General features: G+C 49.7%; 1 protein-coding gene and 1 non-coding gene across 5 annotated transcripts in view; both read right to left on the bottom strand.

Moving 5' to 3' along the window:
* UXS1 (UDP-glucuronate decarboxylase 1) overlaps positions 1-9,149 on the bottom strand; it is a 69,696-nt gene extending 60,547 nt beyond the window's left edge. For 2 of the 4 annotated variants that reach the window (XM_047781308.1, XM_047781309.1), the window contains exon 1: positions 8,007-8,073. Coding sequence is in view for 2 of the 4 variants with exons in the window: in XM_047781306.1 (XP_047637262.1) it covers positions 8,951-9,149 (199 nt within the window). In the remaining 2 variants the exon portion in view is untranslated. Of the gene's footprint in view, positions 1-8,006; positions 8,074-8,950 lie in introns of those variants that run through there. The other 2 variants (XM_047781306.1, XM_047781307.1) reach the window with 2 other exon arrangements.
* A 12,262-nt stretch (positions 9,150-21,411) lies between these two features.
* On the bottom strand, positions 21,412-21,493 carry TRNAS-AGA (transfer RNA serine (anticodon AGA)). Its single transcript has one exon. It is a non-coding gene; the product is annotated as a tRNA-Ser (tRNA).
* Between the last annotated feature and the right edge of the window lie 2,214 nt (positions 21,494-23,707).

Genomic DNA, 23,707 nt, shown 5'->3' with positions numbered 1-23,707 from the left:
CAAAAGACCAACAGTTCTCAGAAACAGACACATTTAGTTGGGGGGGGGGTGTTTGTTTTGGGTTTTTTTTTTAGGGCCTCACCGGCAGCATATGGAAGTTCCCAGGCTAAGGGTTGAATCGGAGCTGTTTTTATTGATTTCTCCATTATTTTTTTGGTTTCAATCTCATGGGTTTCTACTCCGATTTTTTTTTTGTCTTTTTTTTTTTAGGGTTATACCTGCGGCATGTGGAGGTTGCCAGGCTAGAGGTCAAATAGGAGCTGTAGCCACTGGCTTACACCACAGCCACAGCAACAAGGGATCCGAGCTGCATCTGTGACCTATACCACAGCCCAGGGCAATACCGGATCCTTAATCCACGGAGCGGAGCGGGGACAGGGATGGAACCTGTATCCTCAGAGACAATGCTGGGTCCTTAATCTGCTGAGGCACAATGGGAACTCCCAAAAACAGATACTTTAATAGTCCTTTAACACATGAAAAGACACTTAATGTCCCTCCTCTAGAGCAGTCTCTCCATGGCAATGACCAGTGCCCCCATGAGTTGTCCCCACCATCTGCTGGAGGAGGACACAGCTGCTCTGGGGGAACTGCATTCACAAGCTCTCTCACTGCAGCAGTGTTTCCAAGAGCAAAGTACCTGAAATAACAAAATGGCCTGGCACGGGAGCCTGGTCACATCAAGGGTAGGGCACACACACAGCGGTGACGCAGAGCAAAAGTGACTCCACGCACAGACATGAGAGCGTTCCAGGAAAGGCAAGGAGTGCAGAACGGTCCATGTGGTAGGCGGCCTCCTGGGTAATGAGAGCAGCAGGTGCATGAACACACACAGGCTGATGTCCACACTTGCCAAAAGCAACCTAAGATGGATAAAACGGACCCACAACAAGGGGGAGAGGGTGAACAGGCTGAATGCTGCGGCCGGACACGTCTGCACAACCTTTTATTCAGTTTGATTTCTGAACCATGTAAACAGCTTACGCACTTTAACACCAGGAAAGAGAAAGCAAATCCTAAAATGGAACACAAACCAAAAAAGAAAAAAAAAATGAACCTGGCTTGTATCAGGCATAGAAAGAAATGTTTCGAGGAGCTTTGAACACAGTAACTGGATACCCTTCGCACCACTATTTAAAGGACAAAAAGGACCAGAAGGAAATTCTGTATTTTCTCAAGTTTGCCATTGTTAAGTGGCAGTGATGTGGTAATTCTGAAACTCTTCTGTCTGGTGGTACAGAGCAAATAGCTTGTACTGATGTCAGGAGCAGGATTTCCATTGTGGGAAGAAGGAAGCAGCTATAGAGAAAGGGGGCAGGTGAGAAAGAGCCTTGTTATGACTTAAATGGGAAGCAGTAGCACACACCCCCGACTGGAAACAACTGGTCCCTGTCCCCGCTCTGTCCTCTTGTCCCCTGCAGGAGCCAGAGGCAACACATCTCAGCCCATCCAGACCCTAGTTCTAAATCCACACTGTCCAATGAAAGGAAGCGGGGCTCCTTGGACAAACGGCTGAGTCCAGGTTTGGGGCAGAGGAAAAACCAGATGAGCCAGGAGCACCTGGAGATCAAGGAAGGACTCCAAGACGGAAGGAACCCAAGTCACGTGATTTGGGGGAGAGGCTAAATTGATGGTGGCCCTCAAAACATGTCCACAAGCTAATTCTTGGAAACTGGGAATATGATCAGACTTGGAAAAGGGATCTTAGCAGGTGTGATTAATGACCAAAGGGTCATCCTAGATTTTTTTTTTTTTTGCTATTTTAGGGCCGCACCCTCAGTATATGGAGGTTCCCAGGAGAGGGGTTGAATCAGAGATATAGCTGCAGCCTCCGCCACAGCCACACCAGATCTGAGCCACATCTGCAACCTACACCACAGCTCACGGCAACACCGGATCCTTAACCCATTGAGCAAGGCCAGGGAACGAACCCACATCTTCATGGATCCTACTGGGGTTCGTTAACTGCTGAGCCACAATGGGAACTCCAGGCCATCCTAGATTTTCAGTTGGGCCCTCACCCCACTGGACCAGTGTCCTTTTAAGGGACGGGGGATATCTGAGAGGCAGAAGGAGGGGCCCCACAACCACCCTGGGGAAAGGAAGAGTCCACCACCAAATGCAGAACCTGAAGCTGCCTTGATGGAGCAGCCCTGCCAAGACCTCAACTTCTGACTCTGGCCTCCAGGATCCTGAGAGAGTAAGCTGCCCATTTTGAAGCCACCTGGTTTGTGCAGTTTGTCACAGCAGCCACAGGAGCTAAAATAGCGAGCAAAGACAGGGGGATGGCACGGTCTCTCCATTTAGAAGAAGGCAGGGGGAATCACAGAATTCAGGGGTCACCGTTTTCTGATCCCTGATGTAAGAATCCATCCAGGCAAAAACTCAATGGACGCTTTGAGTGCACTGGCTGAAAACAGGACACTGGTAAGTCTCTTGACCACCCCCAGCTGTGTCCTGGGAAAACGGACCCTGAAAATTAGGTGAGGGGCAGCCAGCCCTTCTCAGCATCAAACTCAGCGCCAACAGTGGACAAAGCTGATGCTGTACTAACCAAGCAGCATCATCACAAAAATGTTTAGCTGAATTTAATCCTAAGCAAATGATCAGGTAAATCCAGGTGGGACGTTTTAAAGGACAACCAGACTTTCCTCTTAAAAGATAAATGTCATTAGAAAACAGAAAGAGAGATGGAACAGCGATGTGTAAATCTTGATGGGATCCTGGATCTAAAAAACAACACTCAGAAGAGGCTATAGAAGTACCCCTCATGGCTCAGCAGAAAAGAATCTGACTAGTATCCATGAGGACGCAGGTTCAATCCCTGGCCTCGCTCAGTGGGTTAAGGATCTGGCATTGCCATGAGCTGTGGTGTAGGTCGCAGATGCAGCTCGGATCTGGCATTGCTGTGGCTGTGGTGTAGGCTGGCACTGTAGCTCCAATTCAGCTCCTAGCCTGGGAACCTCCATATGCCACGAGTGCAGCCCTAAAGACAAAAAAAAAAAAAAAGAAGAAGAAGAAGAAAGAAAAAGCTATAAAGACATTTATGGTACAACTGGAGGAAAATTAAAATATGGACTGCAAGTCAGATGATATTATTTACGTTAATTTTTAGAATATGATAGTGATGAGATGACACAGAAAATGCAGATCTTAGGAGATACACAGTAACGTTTTTAAACATGAAGTTATTGCTATGTCTGCTGCTTTCAAATATTTCAACAAATAAGTATGTATAAAAACAAAAAGAATGAGCAAATGTGGGAAGAAAAGAACTATTAGCACATGCAGGCTGAGAGTTATTTGGGTCTTTGCTGAATTATTCCTTCAATACAATGGAAATCACGTGTGGAAATCCTCAAACTAGATGACGAGGGTCAAAATAATTTCCAGGTTGCCCTTTCCAGCCTCCAAGGAGGGAGGGGGAGATTTTGAGCTCCTATTCATGGTGGAGTTGGGGGAAATGACCCGGGAAACTGAGGTAATAAGCCAGTGACTGCTGGGCTCTGGCAAACCTGGAAGCACCACTTAGTGTGCTTGTCTCCCCTCTTTTCTCCCAGGAGGCCCCTGACATCAGGACCCTGCTGTCGTGCCATCTGCCCATGCAGGCCAGCATCCATCTGTCTGCTGAGCGACTTTTTTTTTTTTTTTTAAGGGCCTCACCTGCACCATATGCAAGTTCCCAGGCTAGGGGTCAAATGGGAGCTGTAGCTGCCAGCCTATACCACAGCCACAGTAACGCCAGATCCAAGCCACATCTTCAACCTACACCACAACTCACAGCAACATCAGATCCTTAACCCACTAAACAAGGCCAGAGATTGAACCTGAATCCTCATGGATGCTAGTCGGATTGGTTTCTGCTGAGCCACAACGGGAACTCCTGCTGAGTGACTTTGTCATTGCAAATCATGGAGACAGATTAGACCAGGTGCAAAACTCTCATGAAAAGTCCCAACTCAGAGAAGCTGAACGTCTGATATCACCAGTGCAGAGCTAACACATAAAACATCCTTTTATGTGGTTTCCGGGGTTGAGTCAGTGTCTTTTCTTTTCAGTGGATTAACAGGGACAGGACAGGAAGGTACCACAAATGCATGTCACTACAACAAAGCCCAGGACATGGCCAAACCTAAATGAGCACCGATATTATCACACCTCAGGTTTTCAAGAGCTTAAGGAGCACCACTGAAATGTCAGAAAACAGCCTCCGTCTTTATTCTGCTGTTTCAGGTACAAACTGAGGTGCACAGGGGAGAGGGAGCCAGTGCTTCTGGAAGGTGGAGAGAAGGAAGAAGGCAGAGGAATTAAGAGAACAGGAGCCTGAGACGGGTGGCAGGGGGAGGCTGGGCACCAGGATGTGGGGTTGTCCTTCGAGGGCAGGGCAGGGGCAGGGGAGACCTTGTCAGCAGGGCCCAGGGCTCCCAGGGGCGGGGAGTGGGCAACTCAGGAGGATGCTGAGTGTCCTCAACATAGCTACTTGTGTGGAGCGGCCCCGCTCAAATGGAACCGATGACCCAGGGTTCCCAGAAAGCCTCCAAGGAAAAAGGAAGTCACCAGGGGGAGGGACTCTGCAGGGGCGGGGACAAAGGAACTACGAGAGGAGGAGACTGGGAAACAAAGAGCAAGGTTTTTGGAGAAAAAAAGAAGTCTCATGAACAAAAAGTGACAGCAAAAAGAAAGGGGTTTTTTGGTTATTTTTTGTTTTGCTTTTTAGGGCCACATCGTGGCATATGGAAGTTCCCAGGCTAGGAGTTGAACTGGAGCTGCAGCTGCCAGCCTACACCACAGCAACGCAGGATCCGAGTCATGTCTGCGACCTACACCACAGCTCACGGCAATGCCGGATCCTTAACCCCGCTTGAGCGAGGCCAAGGATCGAATCCGTGTCCTCAAAGATACGGATTCATCTCCATTAAGCCACGATGGGAACTCCAAAAAGCCAGGTTTTAAATCACAGGAAGAGTCAGATGACAAAGATAATGAAGTTTCCAAAAAGCAGAGCAAAGCTCTAAATTGACAGAAGACAGGAAACGAAAAGGATGACACCAGGAGATCCCAAGGCCCCGCAGGCTGACATTCCAGGAGGGGAAGGAGGGACCAAGGGAGAGCTCAGGGCTGCACATCCTGGGCAAGCCCGGCGGGTGCTGAGCTGGGGCCACGCACCCCCTCTGCCCTCCCCCACCCCACCCGGCACAGCAGTCAGGGCAGCCTCACTCTGGGGAGCAGGCGTGCCGTAGTCTTGAAAGAGACCAGTTATCCATCACAGGGGAAGAAATACAACCACAAGGAAGCGCTCAGGGCCCAGGGGCCACGCTAGAGCCGAGCCAGGGTGTGGGGTGGCCACCAGCACCAGGGCAGAAGGGCCTGGGCTCCTGGGGGAGAAACCAAGTTGGGGCGGGGAGGCAGCTGGAGCCGCAGCACCAGCACCCAGAAGGGGTGAAGCCCGATGGTTCTGCACCATCCACCTGTCAATTAAACACGAAGACAGAGAGACCTCTGAGGCCGAGGTCTCCCAAGGCCTCAGGGTGAAATAACTAAGATGCAGCGAGGGGACAGGAGAGCTCTGCTGACGGCCTGGGGGGCTGGGGCCAGAGGCATCATGAGACTGGAGAGGCTTGGGGCCGGGGGGGGGGGGGGGGGGGGGGGGGGCTCAGGGAGGTCACGGTGCTGCTGAGCACCTTGGGGGAGGTGCAGGCTGGCCACAAAGCCTTGGGATCTAATGGGGAACAGAGCACGGAAGGCGGCATAATTAACTGCGAGAAAAACAAAAGGTAACATAAGTACAACACAGATCACCATGAATAACATCTAGTTACACACTCGAGCTAATGCTGATCTCCTCAAGATGACATCACGCCTGCGGTAGGGTGAGCACAGGTGGGTGGAAAGGAAGGAGGGGAAACATTCATCTTTTAAGGAAGAAGGTCCCCAGGTGGCACCTACAGATGAAAAGCTCAGGCTTGCAGCACAAAGACAAACCAAACTCATCAGCTCAAAGCTGAGAAGCGCTTGCCTTGGGGCAGGGGAAAGGAACTCCCCCCGCCTTGCCTGGATGGAAGAGTCAGGTGTCAGCAAGGAGGCTGGGTGCCCTTGGACAAAGAAACCGAGGAAGATGCAGGAAGGAGCTTCGTGTCCTTGGGGAGCAAGGGCAGTTTTCTCAAACAAGGAGGCAAGATCATTAACAAGTGGCATGGAGACCAGGGGACACTTCCACCCGTCGGGGACACTCAAGAGCTACTGTGTGGCCTTTACTGCTAAGCGTCTCACCCACCAGCCCTGTGCATTCCTAACACTGCCTCCCCTCTGGTCTTAAACCCTCAGGCGAATGAATTCACCCCCGTAGGACACCGCCTCTCCAGGCCCTGTCTGCAGAGGCAGCCTCAGCACAACTCCATTCATACTCCAGCCGCCGCCCCCTTCTCAGCCTCCAGAGAACAGCTGCCAGCTCCTGGTGCCACAGGACCTCTGCACGAGCCACTTCTTCTGAGCACATTTCCTCCTCTGCCCCCATTAACTCCTACGCGGGCTGCACTTCTCAGCTCCAGCCTCACTTCCTCCGGGAAACAAATGCCTGGCTTGGCCCTGCCACAAGCCCTCAGACACGCCTTAACTTCCTGCCCTCCCCTTTTGAAATATGACGCTCATTTGCATGATTATCTCATTCAGTGGGGTCTCCAGACACCCCCCCACCACCATGGCATCTCAGGTGAAGCCAGTAAAAATGCAAATGGCCTGGCCACACCCAGACCTGGTGCATCAGACACTCAAGGTGGGAGGCACCAACCTGGGTTTCAAGAACCCTCCAGGTGAGTATGATGCAAATGGCTGGAGAACCACTGCCCAGATGTCCTGCACTCCTCGTGACCGCCCCCCCCCCAGGACTAAACACAGGAGGAGCAACAGTAAGGGCTTGATGGACACCAGTAAAAACTGGGCAGGAGTTCCTGGTCCACGGGATGTTAAAAAACTTTCCATGGCTCTCCAGAACCCTACCTTTAGAAGCCCCCAAATCAGCAGGGAGCCTGTCCATTGACAGATGAATGGATTAAGAAGATGTGGAATGTATATACACAATGGAATATTACTCAGCCATAAAAAAGGACAAAATAATGCCATTTGCAGCAACAAGATGGAACTAGAGACTCTCACACTAAATGAAGTCAGTCAGAAAGAAAAAGGCAAATACCATATGATATCACTTATATCTGGAATCTAATATATGGCACAAAGGAATCTTTCCACAGAAAAGAAAATCATGGACTGTTGGAGAACAGACTTGGAGTTGCCAAGGGGGAGGGGTGGGGACTGGTAATTTAGGGTTAATAGATGCAAACTGTTTATTGCCTTTGGAATGGATAAGCAATGAGATCCTGCTGTATAGCAAGGAACTCTATCTAGCCACTTGTGATGGACTATGATGGAGAATAATGTGAGAAAAAGAATGTATATATGTACATGTGGCTGGGTCACCTTGCTATACAGTAGAAAATGGACAGAACACTGTAAACCAGCTATAATGGAAAAAATAAAAACCATTTAAAAAAAAAACCCACTGAGCCTGCCACACACCTGGGGGGCGAGTCCCAGCTCCCTGGCCTTCCTAGACTCACATCTTGTTCTCTATAGTTTATTATCTGAGTGATCATCCATAAATTCACCTGACTTCTCTCGGCCTTAATTTACTCACCTCTCAAATGGGCATAATCACAGTACCTATTTCCTAAGATTGTTAAAATAATGAGACAATGAAACACTCACGCACACATGGAGAAGCCGGCATCACACAGGTACCGTTATGATGGCCCTAAGGATAGTTATCAACTTGATGTGATCTTTCCCCTGGAGGCTCCGCTCTGACTCAAGCCCTTCACACACTTCACACTAGCCCTTTGGACCTCGCAACTATTTTCACCTAATAGCTCGCAGCTGGGCTGCCCCCACAGCCTAGGTCTTAATTGCACACATTTTCCTCAACAGAAGGCACTTTCTCGAGGCCCCCTCACCTCGGGAATCAGATCTTGATAATCCAACTGGTGAGCAGGTGTTTCGTTTCAGCGTGTATCAGTCTCGTGGCTAAGATTCAAACGAAGCTCACACTTGGTCCAATTTTGGTACTCGTTGAAGTATTAATAGCAGCAGTGAAAATACATTCCCATCGAATAGTTTTGTTTTTTTTTTTAAAGAGATAGCTTTTGCCTCTAAGAAGAGGGTCTACCACCCGCCTGAAAAGTGCCCCTCCTGCCCCTAATCCCGAAGCCGCCAGGAGCGATGGCACAGAACCGCACACACCAGAGCGGCGCCAGGATTCCCCCCCTCCACCCGCGCGCCGGGCCGACCTGCGCCCCGGGATTCTGGGCGTGGGGACTCCCCGCCCCGGGGCATCCCTAGCCCTAGGTAACAAGATCCCGGGTGAAGACACCTGGGCGTGGGGACTCCCGGGCGTCCGGACACCTGGGCGCCAAGACCCCAGAGCGCGAACATCCATGAGTGTTCGGCCCCTGGGCACGGGGACCCCGAGCGTCCGGCTCTTGGGCTCCGGGACTCCCAGGCGTCCAGACACCTGGACTCGGCGGCCTCCGGAGGTCCGGATACCTGGACTCGCAGAACCCCGGGCGCGGACACCCCCGGGGTCCTGGACCCCTGGGCGCGGCCGGGGGCCGGCGGGGTCCCGCGACACTTGAGTTCCCCAGCAGTTAAACGCTGAGTAATTTTCCTGGGAGCAGGCAGCCCAGGCGGGGGCTCCGCCAGGCGAGAGCATTCGTACCCCTGGACCCGCCCGGCGGCGCGGCACTCTCAGGAACCGTGGACCGCAGCCCGCGTGTGGCTCGGACCGCCGGGCCGAGGGCCGAGGGTCCGCGCCCGCTGTCCGACCGGCGGCCGCGCGCGCGCGGAGCGGGAAGGAGGGAGCAGGCCGCCGGCGGGAATGAATGGCCCCGCGCGAACTCACAGGCCACGTAGGCGAGCAGCGCGATGCCCAGCAGCAGCTTCATCCTCCTGCGGCTGACGGCGGACGCGAGGCGCAGTAGCGCCTGGCTCAGCATCCCGGGCCGCGCGCTGCGGCCGCTGGGCTCCGTGCGCGGCGGCGGCGGGGGCGGCCCGGAGGCCCCGCCCCACGCCCGCTTCCTGCCGGTCGGGCCCGTGCGCATGCGCTACGCCCGCCCCGCCCGCGCCCGCAGGCGCAGTGCGGTGGCCAGGGACAGGCTGCAGGCGGGCAACGTGTGCGCGTGCGCAGGCCGGAGCGCCGAGGCCGCGGGCCGCGGTGGGCACTGCGGAGTACAGCTCCGGGAGAGCTTGTGCTCGGCTTTCCCAGGTCTTTGGCGCTCTTTACCGCATCCTTCTGAAAGTTGTTCTCCCTGCTTCTTTAGTTAAAGTAGCGGTAGCGACAAAAATTAGTGCCCCAAACACCGCTCAAGTCCAGACCCCGTGCATTTTTCCTGTCCGGTGATCGGCCGGAGCGTCTTTCTACGAAGTGTGGAGTCTATTATTATATTAAAAAGCAACGCTAGTGTAGAATGAGGACAAACCAGGAAGAAAAGGGTGGATCGCGTTGTCTCCGCCTGGAGACGAGCCCGTGCCTCGTTCCAGCTTCCTTCCCAACGTGTGCTTTTGGCCACACTTATGCGCTGAGGGTGCACTGATGGCACCTGCGTCCCCTGGGTTGTTTATTCCATAAGCATGTGCTCCCAGCGAGGAGCTGTGTCAACGTACCCATGCAGAAGTCACCTTGGGATTGTGGGAAGCTGGCCCCCCGGGGAGAAGCGGTTGCACGTGGGTCTGCGTGGTGCCAGTCCCGGGGTGGGGGTGGGGGTATCCAGAGGGAAAACCCCGAGGGTGGGGCTGCAGGCCGAACTGCAGGCTTCAGCTACTCCCTGCCGCTCCTCTGACCGCTGGGAAAGTTAGGCTTCTTTGCTAAATTTCACAATCGAATACCTTTCTTTAGCTTTGTTATAAACCTCCAAGCTAGCAATAAGTCAAAGCAGTAATAGGTTACATCTTTCAAACTACACAGCACACAAGTCTTGATTCTGTGATTCTAATACAACTTTCCCGTCCGGTCTCCCCACTAACCGCTGAGAGTCATCCAATGGGAAGAAGCTTGTTGAGCCCCGTCCCTGAGGGAAGGGCTGCTCTGGCCGGTGCTGCCCACCCCTGGGCTGGCCTCCTTTCAGGACGCCCAGCCCCCCATCCCCACCCTGCAGCATCCAAAGGGGCTGCCAGGGGACATTTGGAGGCAGAGAGACTCCTGGTCCATCTTCCAGAGCATGCCACCTGGGACGCGTCGCTTTTGGTCTTGCAGTTTTTGTTTCTCCATTGTTAACATTTTGAGTTTGGGTTAAATCTGTAATTTTTGCAAAGAACTGTCTGGAGCAGGCAGGGCCCGAGCTTCTCCTTCTATGATGCCATGATTTTTAGATAAAAGTTGAGGAGCAGAGATGTGAGAAAAGATTGTGTTGACACTTGCCCTAAGGCAAAATCAGATGGAAGCTGCAGTGGGATTTCAAGCATGTGGGGTTGTAGGTGAGATTTAGCTGATAGGTGTTTATCAGTTCAAGCAGGCCAGGGATTGTGAAATACACACTACATCTGTACAAAACTCCCTGAACCCAGCAGTCCTACCTGACCATTTTTTCTGCCAGCATGCACCGTTGCCACCTTCTGCCCCTCCGGGATTAACTATGTGGAAACACTGTCAGCTGCTGCAGTAGGAGTAGCTGGTGCTGTTTTTATCACCACCGAGGAGGCTGTCGGTTGTCTTAACCAAAGCCAGAATTGGGGAGTAAAAGCAATAGTTAGGTGTGCCCAGGAGAGAAGGCCAAGGGGAGGGAGGTGCCCTGGAGACAAACCCAGCCCCAGCCCTACCCCCACCCCAGGCACATCAGGGAAACCTTGGGCTCAAGCAAATCTCATCCCTGTGCTCCTCCTCTTCCCTCTTCAGCTGCCCACACCCTCTGCCCCAGCAGGTTCCGGGCTCCCATCCCCACCTCCAGCCTTGCCATCAGCTTCTCCATTGTTTCAGTGTCTCTGTTAGTAAGTATGTTTTCAACCACGGCTAGTTACACTGCAGCATTCTTGACACTTGGGGTGATTGAAAAGGGAACCATGATGTGGCTCCTCTCCTAGAGTGTTAAGAGCCTAAGAAGGGTAGAAAACTACAGTCTATGGAACTTCCACCAAAATCCAGGGACTGTTGTGCGTGACACTGTCACGTGTTAATCTCACCAAATTCTCTGACAGCCCGGAGACAGCTTGCTCATGCTGCGTCTTTAATAGACAGGAATCCGAAGCTCTGAATGTTGTCAGTGTCATACAGCTGAGCATGTGGGGCTGAGGCACCCACCTGTTCCTTCCCCTGGATGCTGTCCTGGAGGAGAGTGAAGGTGTGCAGAGAGGACCATCCTTGGCAATAGAAAGTGATGAGGGCTGGGGGCTGGCTCAGATGCTCAGAAGCCTAAGGAATTTCAGAGGAGAAATGCATCGGCTCCAGGCAATGTTGTGCCCACTTCTCGGTCAGTCAGGACAGTCTACAGGCACAAAGCTTCCTGTGGGAGTATTTATCCCATGGGGATGCACAATGAAGCTACAGATCAGGGCTTTTGTCTTTTCTTTTCTTTTGTCTTTTCTTTTCTTTTTAGGGCTGCACCCGCAGCATGTGGAAGTTCCCAAGCTAGGGGTCGAAGCAGAGCATTGTGGGATCCAAACCATGTCTGTGACCTACACCACAGCTCACAGCAATGCCGGATTCTTAACCCACTGAGCAAAGCCAGGAATCGAACCCAAATCCTCATGGATACCAGTCAGCCATGGCTGAGCCATGATGGGAACACCCAGGTCAGGGCTTTTTTTTGTTTTGTTTTGTTTTTTTTAAACAGCACAGCTCGGAGTTCCCATCGTGGCTCAGTGGTTGATGAATCCGACTAGGAACCATGAGGTTGCGGGTTCAATCCCTGGCCTTGCTCAGTGGGTTAAGGATCCAGTGTTGCCATGAGCTGTGGTGTAGGTCGCAGACGCGGCTCAGATCTGGTGTTGCTGTGACTCTGGCTGGCTGGGCCAGCAGCAACAGCTCCAATTCGATCCCTAGCCTGGGAACCTCCATATGCCGCAGGTGGGGCCCTAGAAAGAAAGAAAGAAAGACTCAGAGAAGTTTTCCTGACTAGAACTGGGCAGACACCTCTTCCTCTGATAATTCTGAGAAGGAAGAGCTGGGCTCCTGAGCTGCCCCTCCCAGCCGTGCAGGCACCCCTGTGAGTCACTGCTGTGTTCCTGCTGGTTGCAGGCTAGAATGTCTGCTCCTGGAGTCCCTTTCTAGAGGGTGTGACTTCCATGGGTCTTGGGGGGAGGAGGGAGGGTGCTTGTGTTTCCTGGGCCTCCACACCTGCTCCAGGATCATCGAGTGTACCAGGCCTTATCTGCACCTTAGGGTGCAGGTGTGTTCAACATCCCAGCAATGAAAATAACTTGAAATTGCATCTCTAGGAGTTCCCCTCATGGCACAGTGGAAACAAGTCCAACTAGGAACCATGAGGTTGCAGGTTCGATCCCTGGCCTCACTCAGTGGATTAAGGATCCGGTGTTGCTGTGAGCTGTGGTGTAGGTCACAGATGCAGCTCAGATCCTGCATTGCTGTGGCTGCGGTGTAGGCCAGCAGCTGTAGCTCCGATTAGACCCCTAGCCTGGGAACCTCCATATGCCACAGGTATGGCCCCAAAAAGCAGAAAAAAAAAAAAAGAAAAGAAAGAAATTTCATCTCTACATTCCCATCCCTGAGTCTTTTTTGAAAAAAAAGAAAAAGTATATTTTTTAGAACAAGAGGATGGTACAAAGTTCCTACAGAGCCCAATTAATTTCCCTTATTATGAGCATCCTGCATTCCTGTAGGATTTATGCCACTTTGTATCAAGGCTTATGTCAACATGACCTGTGACTCTTGCTATTTTTTGTTTTGTTTTGTTTTGTTTTGTTTTGTTTTTAGGGCTGCATGTGCAGCATGTGGAAGTTCCCAGGCTAGAGGTTGAATTGGAGCTGTAGCCTCTGGCCTATACCACAGCCACAACAACGCAGGATCCAAGCCACATCTTCAGCCTACACCACAGCTCATGGCAACGCCAGATCCTTAACCCACTGAGGGAGGCCCTCCGTCCTCAGGGATACTAGTCGGGTTCGTTAACCACTGGGCCACGATGGGAACACCGACTCATGCTGTTGACCTTCATCCCCTGGCAGAGGTCGTGTCTACCACGTGTTCTCCTTTTCCACTTTCCGTTCTGTCCCCTTTGGAAGGAAGTCACAGGGCCCACGCTGTGTAAGAAGCATGGAGTTACACTCCACATCCCTGAGGGGTAGTGTCCATGTAAGTCACTTATAATGTTTCCTGGAGGCAGATTTATCCCTTTTCCCTGTTTATTTCAGTGTTTTGTCCTTTGTTGCTATTGGTATGGCCCCACTCTGAGTTATAATGCAATACCTCTTTGTTAATTGTCTTGCTCGAGTGATGCCAGCTTGAGTCACTGGGAGTCCCGTGCCCCCGTGCTGTGTACTGCATCAGGGTAGTCATGGGGTTCGAGCATTTCCTTACTTCCTGGTGCTCCCCTCTGGTACCTCCTGCTGCAGTCCTCGAATGCCTGCTTCTCCAAGAAGCCCTGGTTCCTTCTGCTGGGAGCAGTATAGAAATCAAATCTGAGTGCCGTATGCTTATGGGACTGGGTGTTGCTGTGCCTGGGCCCTTAGAGCCCACAGGGTAGAGATGTGTGTGTGTGTGTGTCTCCGCGTGCATGCCCACGAGCCCTACCCTGTGCATGTACACACATCTATACAGGTTTCTGCGGGTAATGATCTTTGTGTAAACACGAGTCTACCCTGATGTCTCCAGCTCTGCTCAGTGCCACATGGGTCATTCTGGCCTCCTCTCTTGCTGAGCTGTGACCTCCCACTCCAACAGTCAGAAATTGGCCCCACCATCCACAACAGTCAGACACCGGCCCCACCATCCCCATCTGTCCAGTCCCAGTACATGGCACACACGTAGTTCTGTGACCTCCTCATCCCTGCGGATAGCCGTTCATGCAGCTATCCCATGCACACACACACACACACACACACACACACACACACACACACACACACACACACACCCCTCTCCTCTCCTTGCTCCTCTGCTCTCCCACCTCCCAGCCCCCTGGTCCACCCCAACCCTGGAATTTCTTTTTATTTCTCTGCAACACAGTGTATTTCCCCTCTTCATAGTCCACAGCCTAGTGGCCTCATCATTCTCACCTAAACCTGCTAATAAAAGCATGTATCTGGGAGTTCCCGTTTTGGCTCAGAGGGTTAAGAACCTGACAGTGTCTCTCTGAGGATGCAGGTTTTATCCCTGGCCTCACCCAGTAGGTTAAGGATCCGGCGTTGCTGCAAATTTCAGCGCAGGTTGCAGATGTGGCTCGGATCTGGTGTTGCTGTGGCTGTGGCATAGGCTGGCAGCGCTGCAGCTCCAATTTGACCCCTAGCCTGGGAACTTCCTTATGCCATGGGTGTAGCCCTAAAAAAGAAAAAAAAAAGTATCTTCCTGCACAAACATTGTTTCCTCCCTAAGAAATATTCGGGGGTCATCCTTAGAATAGATTCCTAAACCTGATCACAATAAGAGTCGGGACTCCTGGACAGTGGGCTGACTGTCCATTCCTAGGCCACAGCCCCCCCCCCCCCCCGGTCCAGGCAGGCTTCCTGGTGATGTCTGAGCATAGGAACGGCCATAGGAGAGGCACCTGGCATAGAGGGCAGGTGCTGCAGTCCAAGTGGGCAGGAACAGGTAATGGCCAGTGTTCGTGGTGGGAAAGCTGTGCAAATACACTTGAGAGTTATTTCAGAAACCCAACAACTGAAGTTCTAGTTGACTGTGAAGAGCAAAGGGGAGGAGATAAATGAGCAGGGCTTGCCAGTCATCCTCCAGGTGATGGGTTCTCTTCAGATGTTGCTGGAGGTATTTTTCCTCTCAGCTCTTTGTGTTTCTGTGAGGATCCTGGATGGGAATTCAAAGCTGGCACAGAGGTTTCCAGTGCAGGCCAGCTCAGGTAGGAACGTGGGGTTGCCTGGAGCTCTGAGTTCTGAAAGCTCTGGCAGCAAAAGGCCGAGATGCTGGGAATGCCTGTGTGCGTGGTTGGGGCCAGCAGGGACGGGTCTGGGACACCTGTCACTCCCAGTTGTCATGGTTATTTCTGCAAGTTCTTCCCAATTCAGGCATTTTCTGCTGACTTTTTGTTTTTGTTTTTTGCTTTTCAGGGCCACACCCTTGGCATATGGAGGTTCCCAGGCTAGGGGTCGACTGGGAGCTGCAGCTGCCAGTCTACACCACAGCCACAGCAACATCAGTTCCAAGCCTCGTCTGTGACCTACACCACAGCTCACGGCCACACCAGGTCCTTAACCCCCTGGGCGAGGCCAGGGATCGATCCTGCGGCCTCATGGATACTCATCGGTTTCGTTTCCCTTATGCCACAACAGAAACTCCTCTGCTGACTTTTAAGTGCTAAACCTTGCAGTTGGAAGAAATGGTCCTGAGCAAAGGCCTCCCTGTCACAGCCTGTGGGCAGCTTGCTCCTCATTTGGTCTCAGGCCATCCTGTGACCCAGGCCCAAAATGCCAGGGGCCGGAGGGGACTTGGTAACAAGGAGGCCTGCTAACAGTGCGAAGAGCAACAGTGAGGCAATCGGTTCACGGTGGGTGAGGCATCCACCACCACTGAGTCATGCATTTCAGACCTTTTGATACTTTAACAGAGAAAAGCTTAACAATGACATTTTTTAGGGACGAAGAGCAGTCAGAAGAGAACAGGGGTGTGTGTTTTTGTGGGCACATTCATGGGGGCTTCAGAAGCAGAGCTAGCCCACATGGCATTTTGATAAGAAGCAGAAAAGGCTCCCCTTCCTCAATATCCCTGACTTCTCTAGCAGGACTTTTTATCTTAGTAAATAAAACTACCTTCTCTATGATGTTGTCCCTTTAATCACTGCACAGACTGCCCAACCGTACATGGCATATGGGGCTAGGAGTCAGGTGTTGGATGTAGTGATGCAGTGAGAAGGTAGGAGGGAAAAGGAGGCAGCAAGAAAACATCTTCTGCCTCTGTATGCGTATGACGCTACGGAGTTAAAACAACTGGACTTGTCCTGGTGCATAGACAATGACAAAGGCACTGCGAGCAGGCAAGCAGCTGATGCATGAACAAACTTACATAAAATTTGGGACATCCCCATGTCTTCCACTTCTATTTCCTGTTGGGACAGTGGCAGGGAAGTTGGGATGTGACTGAAGTGAGCTGAACAGTGGTGGAGGCCGTGGCCGTGAAAGCAGACTGTGACTGCAGAGGGAAGATGCAGGTTAGCGGATGTGCAGAGAAGTCCACGGATGTTGTGAAGAGCTGATAATTTTGAAGGATAACATGCATTTAGGGAAAAAAAATCAGTTACTTTCCTGTCCTCTTCAGATACTTTCTTATGATCACTTTAAAATGGACAATATGGGAGTTCCTGTCGTGGCACAGTGGTTAACAAACCCGACTAGTGTCCATGAGGATGTGGGTTTGATCCCTGGCCTTGCTCAGTGGGTGGAGGATCCAACGTTTCTGTGGCTGTGGCATAGGCCAGCAGCTGAAGCTCCAATTCACTCCCTAGCCTGAGAACTTCCACATGCCACAGGTGTGGCCCTAAAAAGACAATAGACAAAAATAAATAAACAAATAAAACGACCAACATGAGGGAACACGGGAATCATGGAATGGAAGCCAATCTCCATCACGAGGTAATATAGCAGGACTCAAGGATGGTGGAATTTTCAAATGGTAATGGAACAACACTCAAGCGTTTTAGCTGAAGTACCAACGAAGGGGAGAGGGAGACCTGCAGAAGATTCAGAGCAAGCAGACATCAGTTTACTTGTTTTAAAGATCGTGAGCCTGGTGTAACACACAGATTCAAGGTGAAGGAGCTCGGGAAAGCCAATGCCTTTCTCCCTCCACATATTGGAAGTGGCTGTTCCCACACTCTGGGTTGACCTAAGGGAGATCTTTGCTGGACCAAAGGGGGCTTTCCAAAGAGATATCCTTGGGTAAATTCCTTTTTTTTTTTTTCTTTTGTCTATTTCCAGGGCCGCACCCGCAGCATATGGAGGTACACAGGCTGGGGGTCTAATTGGAGCTGCAGCCGCCGGCCTAAACCACAGCCCCAGCAATGCCAGATCTGAGCCTCGTCTGTGACCTACACCACAGTTCATGGCAACGCCAAATCCTTAACCCACTGAGGAAGGCCAAGAATTGAACCTGCAACCTCATAGTTCCTAGTCAGATTTATTAACCACTGAGCCACAAAAGGAACTCCATCTTTTTTTTTTTTTTTTTATGGCCACACCCGCAGCATATGGAAGGTCCCAGGCTAGGGGCTAAATTGGAGCTGCAGCTGCCGGCCTACACCACAGCCACAGCAATGCCAGATCCTCAACCCACTGAGCAAGGCCAGGGATTGAACCCGAATCCTCATGGATACAAGGCGGGTTTGTTTCTGCTGGGCCACGACAGGAATGCCTAAGGGAATTTTTAACTCTGGGGATGACTGGGGTGGTGAAGCACCCCAGAGATGAGTAAGGACAAAAAAATCACTGCCCACCCTGACCGCCATGGCCTGAATACTTGTGTCCCCCTAATGTCCATGTGCTGAATCCTAAGTCCCTAGTGTGCTGGGTTAGGAGGTGGGGCCTGGTAAGTAGTTAAGTCATGAGGGTGGAGCCCTCATGAATGGGATGTGTGCCCTTATAAGAGGCTGAAGCAACCTGAGTTCTGTCTCTCCGCCTTGTGTGGATGCAGCAGGAAGATGCAGCCTGAAGCTGGGAGGCGGTCCTCAGCAGAACCCAACTGTGTTGGCACCCCGATCTCAGACTCCCACCTGGAAGATCCGGGGGGAAGAAATGACATTGTTGGAATAGTACTCAGCCATAAAAAAGAACCAAATAATGCCATTTGCAGCAACATGGATAGAACTAGAGATTCTGACTTAAGTGAAGTAAGTCAGAAGGAGAAAGACAAATACCATATGATATCACTTATATCTGGAATCTAATATATGGCGCAAATGAACCTTTCCACAGAAAAGAAACTCACAGACTTGGAAAACAGACTTGTTGCTGCCAAGGGAGAGGGGAAGGAAGTGGGATTGGCTGGGAGTTTTGGGCTAGTAGATGAAAACTATTGCCTTTGGAATAGATAAGCAATGAGATCCTGCTGTATACCACTGAGAACTATACCTAGTCACTTATGATGGAACATGATGGAGGATAATGTGAGATAAAGAATGCATGTATGTGTGTGTGACTAGGTCACCTTGCTATATAGTAGAAAATTGAAAGAACATTGTAAACCAACTATAAAGAAAAAAAAAGAAACGTCCACTGTTGATAAGCACCCAGTCTGTGGCCCTTTGTGATAGGGGCCCCTGCTGACTAAGACACCCTCCTTGTCTGGAGGACAATGACTGGCACCCCTGTCAGCAGAGCCCAGAATCCAGGGTCTCTTGCGGAGGCCGAGAGCATCACACGCTGCCTGTGGAGGAAATAGCTGTTTCTGGAGTTGTCACCATTGCAAAGATAGCCACAAACACATGGGCTTCTCATCCTGCTGCCTCCATCAGGGGCCAGGGCCTCTGGGCAAACCCAGCCGGAGGCCAGTTCAGGAGCTGGGAAATGCAGACTATGGGTAGAGTTCTCTGGACAGTGCTGCATGGGGCAGAGGGGTGGCCAGAAATGGATCCAACAGCAAAGAGGCCAGGCCTCCACCCATTGCACTGTTTTCTGCATTTCCCCCTTCTGCTTCTCATTGACCCCATGCCAATCAAAGGGAACTGCTGTTCTCGGGGCCTCTCAGAGCTGACTCACACGCTGCTCTGAGTTAATTCTCTCCTCTTTCCTTTGCCCTTTGAATTCCCTCGTTATCCACAATGTCCAGCTCAAAGGCCACTACTTCTTGGAGAGTTTTCTTGATTCCTCTGGTTAGAAATCATCCCTTTCAGCTTTGACTTTTCTTAGCATCTTATGTCTACCTCTCTTATGGTGTGTACATATGGAAAATTAATTAGAATTGTTATATTCACACATTTTCTCTACGAATAGACTGAGATTCTTGCGGATGGGGAGACTTCTTATTTGTTTGTCTATTTCTTGTGGTGTCTTCCTTGGTCACTGAAGGCACTCAGTGAGTTTGTTGGGTGGTAGAATTAAACACAGGTAAGAAGCATAGGGAGTTTCTGTTGTGACGCAGCAGGAACAAATCTGACTGGTATCCATAAGGAGTCAGGTTTGATCCCTGGCTTCACTCAGTGGCTTAAGGATCCAGTGTTGCTGTGAGCTGTAGTGTGGGTCACAGACATGGCTCGGATCTGGCATTGCTGTGGCTGTGGCGTAGGTTGGCAGCTGCAGCTCCAATTTGACCCCTAGCCTGGGAACCTTCATATGCCATGGGTGTGGCCCTAAAAAGCAAAAAATAAAATAAAATAAAAAATAAAGAAGCACAGTCATTTGTTTGGGCTAAAATGACCCCCACAATTCAAAAGTAAAGTGCACCCAGACACCTATGGTCAGTTAATCTTTGACAAAGGAGGTAAGAACATAAAATGGAAAAAGGACAGTCTTTTCAGAAAGAATTGCTGGGAAACCTGGGCAGCTACATGCAAATCAAAGAAACTAGAACACATCCTCACACCATGCACAAAAATAAACTCAAAATGGCTGGAAGACTTAAATATAAGACAAGACACCATCAAACTCTTGGAAGAGAATATAGGCAAAACATTCACTGACATCAACCTTATAAATGTTTGCTCAGGTCAGTCTCCCAAAGCAACAGAAATAAAGGCAAAAATAAACCAATGGGATCTAATCAAACTGAAAAGCTTTTGCACAGCAAAGGAAACCAAAAGAAAAACAAAAAGACAATTTACAGAATGGGAGAAAATAGTTTCAAATGATGCAACCGAGAAGGGCTTAATCTCTGGAATACACAAGCAACTTATACAACTCAACAGCAAAAAAGCCAGCAACACGATGGAAAAATGGGCAAAAGACCTGACCAGACAAGGAAGATATACAGATGGCCAACAAGCACATGAAAAAATGCTCAACATCCCTGATTATTAGAGAAATGCAAATCAAAACTACCACAAGATACCACCTCACACCAGTCAGAATGGCCATCATTAATAAGTCCACAAATAAATGCTAGAGGGGGTGTGGAGAAAAGGGAACCCTTCTGCAGTGTTGGTGGGAATGTAAGCTAGTACAGCCACTATGGAGATCAGTATGGAGGTACCTTAGAAAACTATACGTAGAACTTCCATATGACTCGGCAATCCCACTCCTGGGCATATATCTGGACAAAACTTTCCTTAAAAAAGACACATGCAACCACATGTTCATTGCAGCACTATTCACAATAGCCAAGACGTGGAAACAACCCAAATGTCCATCGACAGACAATTGGATTAGGAAGATGTGGTATATATACACAGCCATAAAAAAAGAACAAAATAATGTCATTTTCAGCAACATGGTTGGAACTAGAGACGCTCATACTGAGTGAAGTAATTCAGAAAGAGAAAAAAAGTGCTATATGATATCACTGATATCTGGAATCTAATATACAGCACAAATGAACCTTTCCACAGAAAAGAAAATCATGGATTTGGAGAATAGACTTGTGGTGGCCCGGGGGGAAGGGGAGAGAGTGGGATGGATTGGGAGCTTGGGATTAATGGATGCAAACTATTGCTTTTGGAATGGATTAACAATAAGATCCTGCTGTTAAGCACTGAGAACCATGTCTAGTCACTTATGACCGAGCATGATAGTGGGAGAAAAAAGAATGTATACATGTATGTGTAACTGTGTCACTATGCTGTACAGTAGGAAAAGAATTGTATTGGGGAAATAACAATAAAAAAATAAAATTTAAATTTAAAAAAAAGTAAAATGCCAGTGCGTGTTCTAAGGAGGAGGGGACTTAAACCCATCAGGAACATGCAGGGGCACCCATGAGGCTGAGACACAAAAGTGCTCGTGTGGAAGGTCTAGGTGGGTTCCAGGGGCCCCATGGCACAGGCTTTCCCATGGAGCCAGTGATTGGAGCTGTTCTTTTCTGCCCAACCTGACGATGCCTTGCTTTTCTTTGTTCCAGAATGTCTAGAGTGTTTTGTTCCATCTCCCTCTCCTGGACTCAGGTTGTAACCACAGTCACACAATTCCCTAGCTCGCTCATCTACTCCTCTTCCGGCCACATTGAGGATCCCCCTGGTATCATAAACATTCATAAATAATCCAAATAGTCTGTGGAGAAGCCTGCAAAAGGAAAACTGTATTCATAGCAAAGATTTGCCTTCCCGTAGTCGGCAGGATTCGAACCTGCGCGGGGAGACCCCAATGGATTTCTAGTCCATCGCCTTAACCACTCGGCCACGACTACTGCTGGGTGCTTACTTCAGCAGTGATCTATGTAGGATCTACACACAAGTGTCTACTGTGGTATCAGGCGATGCAATTAAGATGGTGGAGGAGAAGGACTGGAGCTCATCTTCTCTCATAAAAACAACAAAATTACAGCTAACCGCCAAACAACCTTCAAACAAATTAATTGCAAAGTGTGAAAAAAGATATCCTACTCCAGAAGACAAAGAGGAGGCCACATCAAGAGGTCGGAGGGGCGATTACGTGGTATAAGCAACTCCATACCCATTGGGTGGGCTGCCCACAGACTGGAAAGTAACCATATCACAGAGACTCACCTACTGGAGTAAGAGTTCTGAGCCCCACATCAAGTCCCCATGCCTGGGGATCTGGCACTGGGAGAAAGAGCCCCCAGAGCATCTGGCATTGAAGGCCAGTGGGGCTTGTGTGCAGGAGCTCCACAGGACTGGGGGAAATGGAGACCCCATTCTTGAAAGGCACACACAGGCTTTCATGTGTACTGGGTCCCAGGGCAAAGCAGAGGCTTTGTAGGAATCTGGGTTGGACCCAACTGCAATTCTTGAAGGATCTCCTGGGAAAACAGGGGGTGACTGTGGCTCGTTGTGGGGGAAGGACATTGGAGGCTAAAATTCTCTGAAATAATCATCGTTGTGTGTTCTTTTAGAGGTGGCCATTTGGGGAAAATCTGGTCCCACCCATCAGCGCTGAGGAACCCCAAGCCAAGTAATAATCCAGGTTTATTATTGGATCACAGCCCCACCCATCAGTAAACAGGCTGCCTAAAGACCCCCAGGTACACAAGCACCTCTAAACTCACCCAGAGACAAAGCCCCACTCACCAGAGGGATAAGAATCAGCTCCACCTACCAGTGAACAGACACCAGACCCTCCAATCAGGAAGCCTACAACAAGCCCCCGTACCAACTTCAGCCACAAGGGGGGCAGACATCAGAACAAGAGAAGCTACAACTCTATGGTCCATACCAAAAATCTATACAAAATAAAAAGTCAGAGAACTATAACTCAGATAAGGGAGAAAGAAAAAACAAAAAACAAAAAAAAGAAAAACAGGTAAGTGATCTGGAGATTCTCAGCCTCCAGGAAAAAGACTTTAGACTGATGATAGTGAAGAAGATTCAAGACATTGGAAATAAAGTGGAGGCAAAGACTGATAAATTACAGGAAACACTGAGCAAAGAAATACAAGATTTAAAACTTAAGTAAGGAGAGATGCAAAATACAGTCATGGAAATAAAAAATTCATTAGAAGCAACCAACAGCAGAATACAGGAGGCAGAAGAACGAATAAGCGAGGTAGAGGACACACTAGTGGAAATCACTGATGTGGAACAGAAAAGAGAAAAAAGATTGAAAAGAAATGAAGGCAGTCTAGGAGAACTCTGGGACAATGTTAAATGCACCAATATCCATATTGTAGGGGTGCCAGGAAAAGAGAGAGAGAAAAGGCCCTAAAAATATTTGTGAAGAGATAATAGACAAAAACTTTCTTAACATGGGAAATGAACCACTCACTCAAATCCAGGAAGCACAATGAGTATCATATAAAATAAACCCAAGGTGGAAAACCCCAAGACACATATTAATCAAACTGACCAAAATTAAAGACAAAGAAAATCTTGAAAGCAGCCAGGGAAAAGAAACAGATAACATACAAAGGAACCCCAATAAAGTTATCGGCAGATTTTTCAGCAGAAACTCTGCAGGCCAGAAGGGAGTGGCATGATGTACTTTACGTGATGAAAGGAAAAAACCTCCAACCAAGATTACTTTACTGAGCAAGGCTCTCATTCAGATTTGAAGGAGAAATCAAAACCTTCACAGATAAGCAAAAGCTAAGAGAATCCAGCACCACTAAACCAGCTTTACAACAAATACTCAAGGAACTTCTTGAGTAGGCAGAAAAGAAAAGACAGCAACAGGAAACAAAAATGCCGCAAATGACAAGGCTCATCAGTAAAGGCATATATACAGTAAACTTAGGAAATCATCCACGCACAATTGTGCCACCAAAATCAGAAAGCATGAGAAGAGGAGGGTACAAATGCAGAACCCTGAAGATGCACCTGCAATTAAGAGACCAACAACTTCAAACAATCTCGTGTATATATATCAAAATTTCAGGGTAACTGCAAACCAAAAATCTGCCATAGATACACATGCAAATAACAAAAATCGACTCAAATACAACACT

Source organism: Phacochoerus africanus, chromosome 5 (assembly GCF_016906955.1).
Source record: "Phacochoerus africanus isolate WHEZ1 chromosome 5, ROS_Pafr_v1, whole genome shotgun sequence".
NCBI classification, from domain to species: Eukaryota; Metazoa; Chordata; class Mammalia; order Artiodactyla; family Suidae; genus Phacochoerus; species Phacochoerus africanus.
Note: the sequence above shows the minus strand (reverse complement) of the source record. Positions and strands in the feature narration are given on the sequence as shown.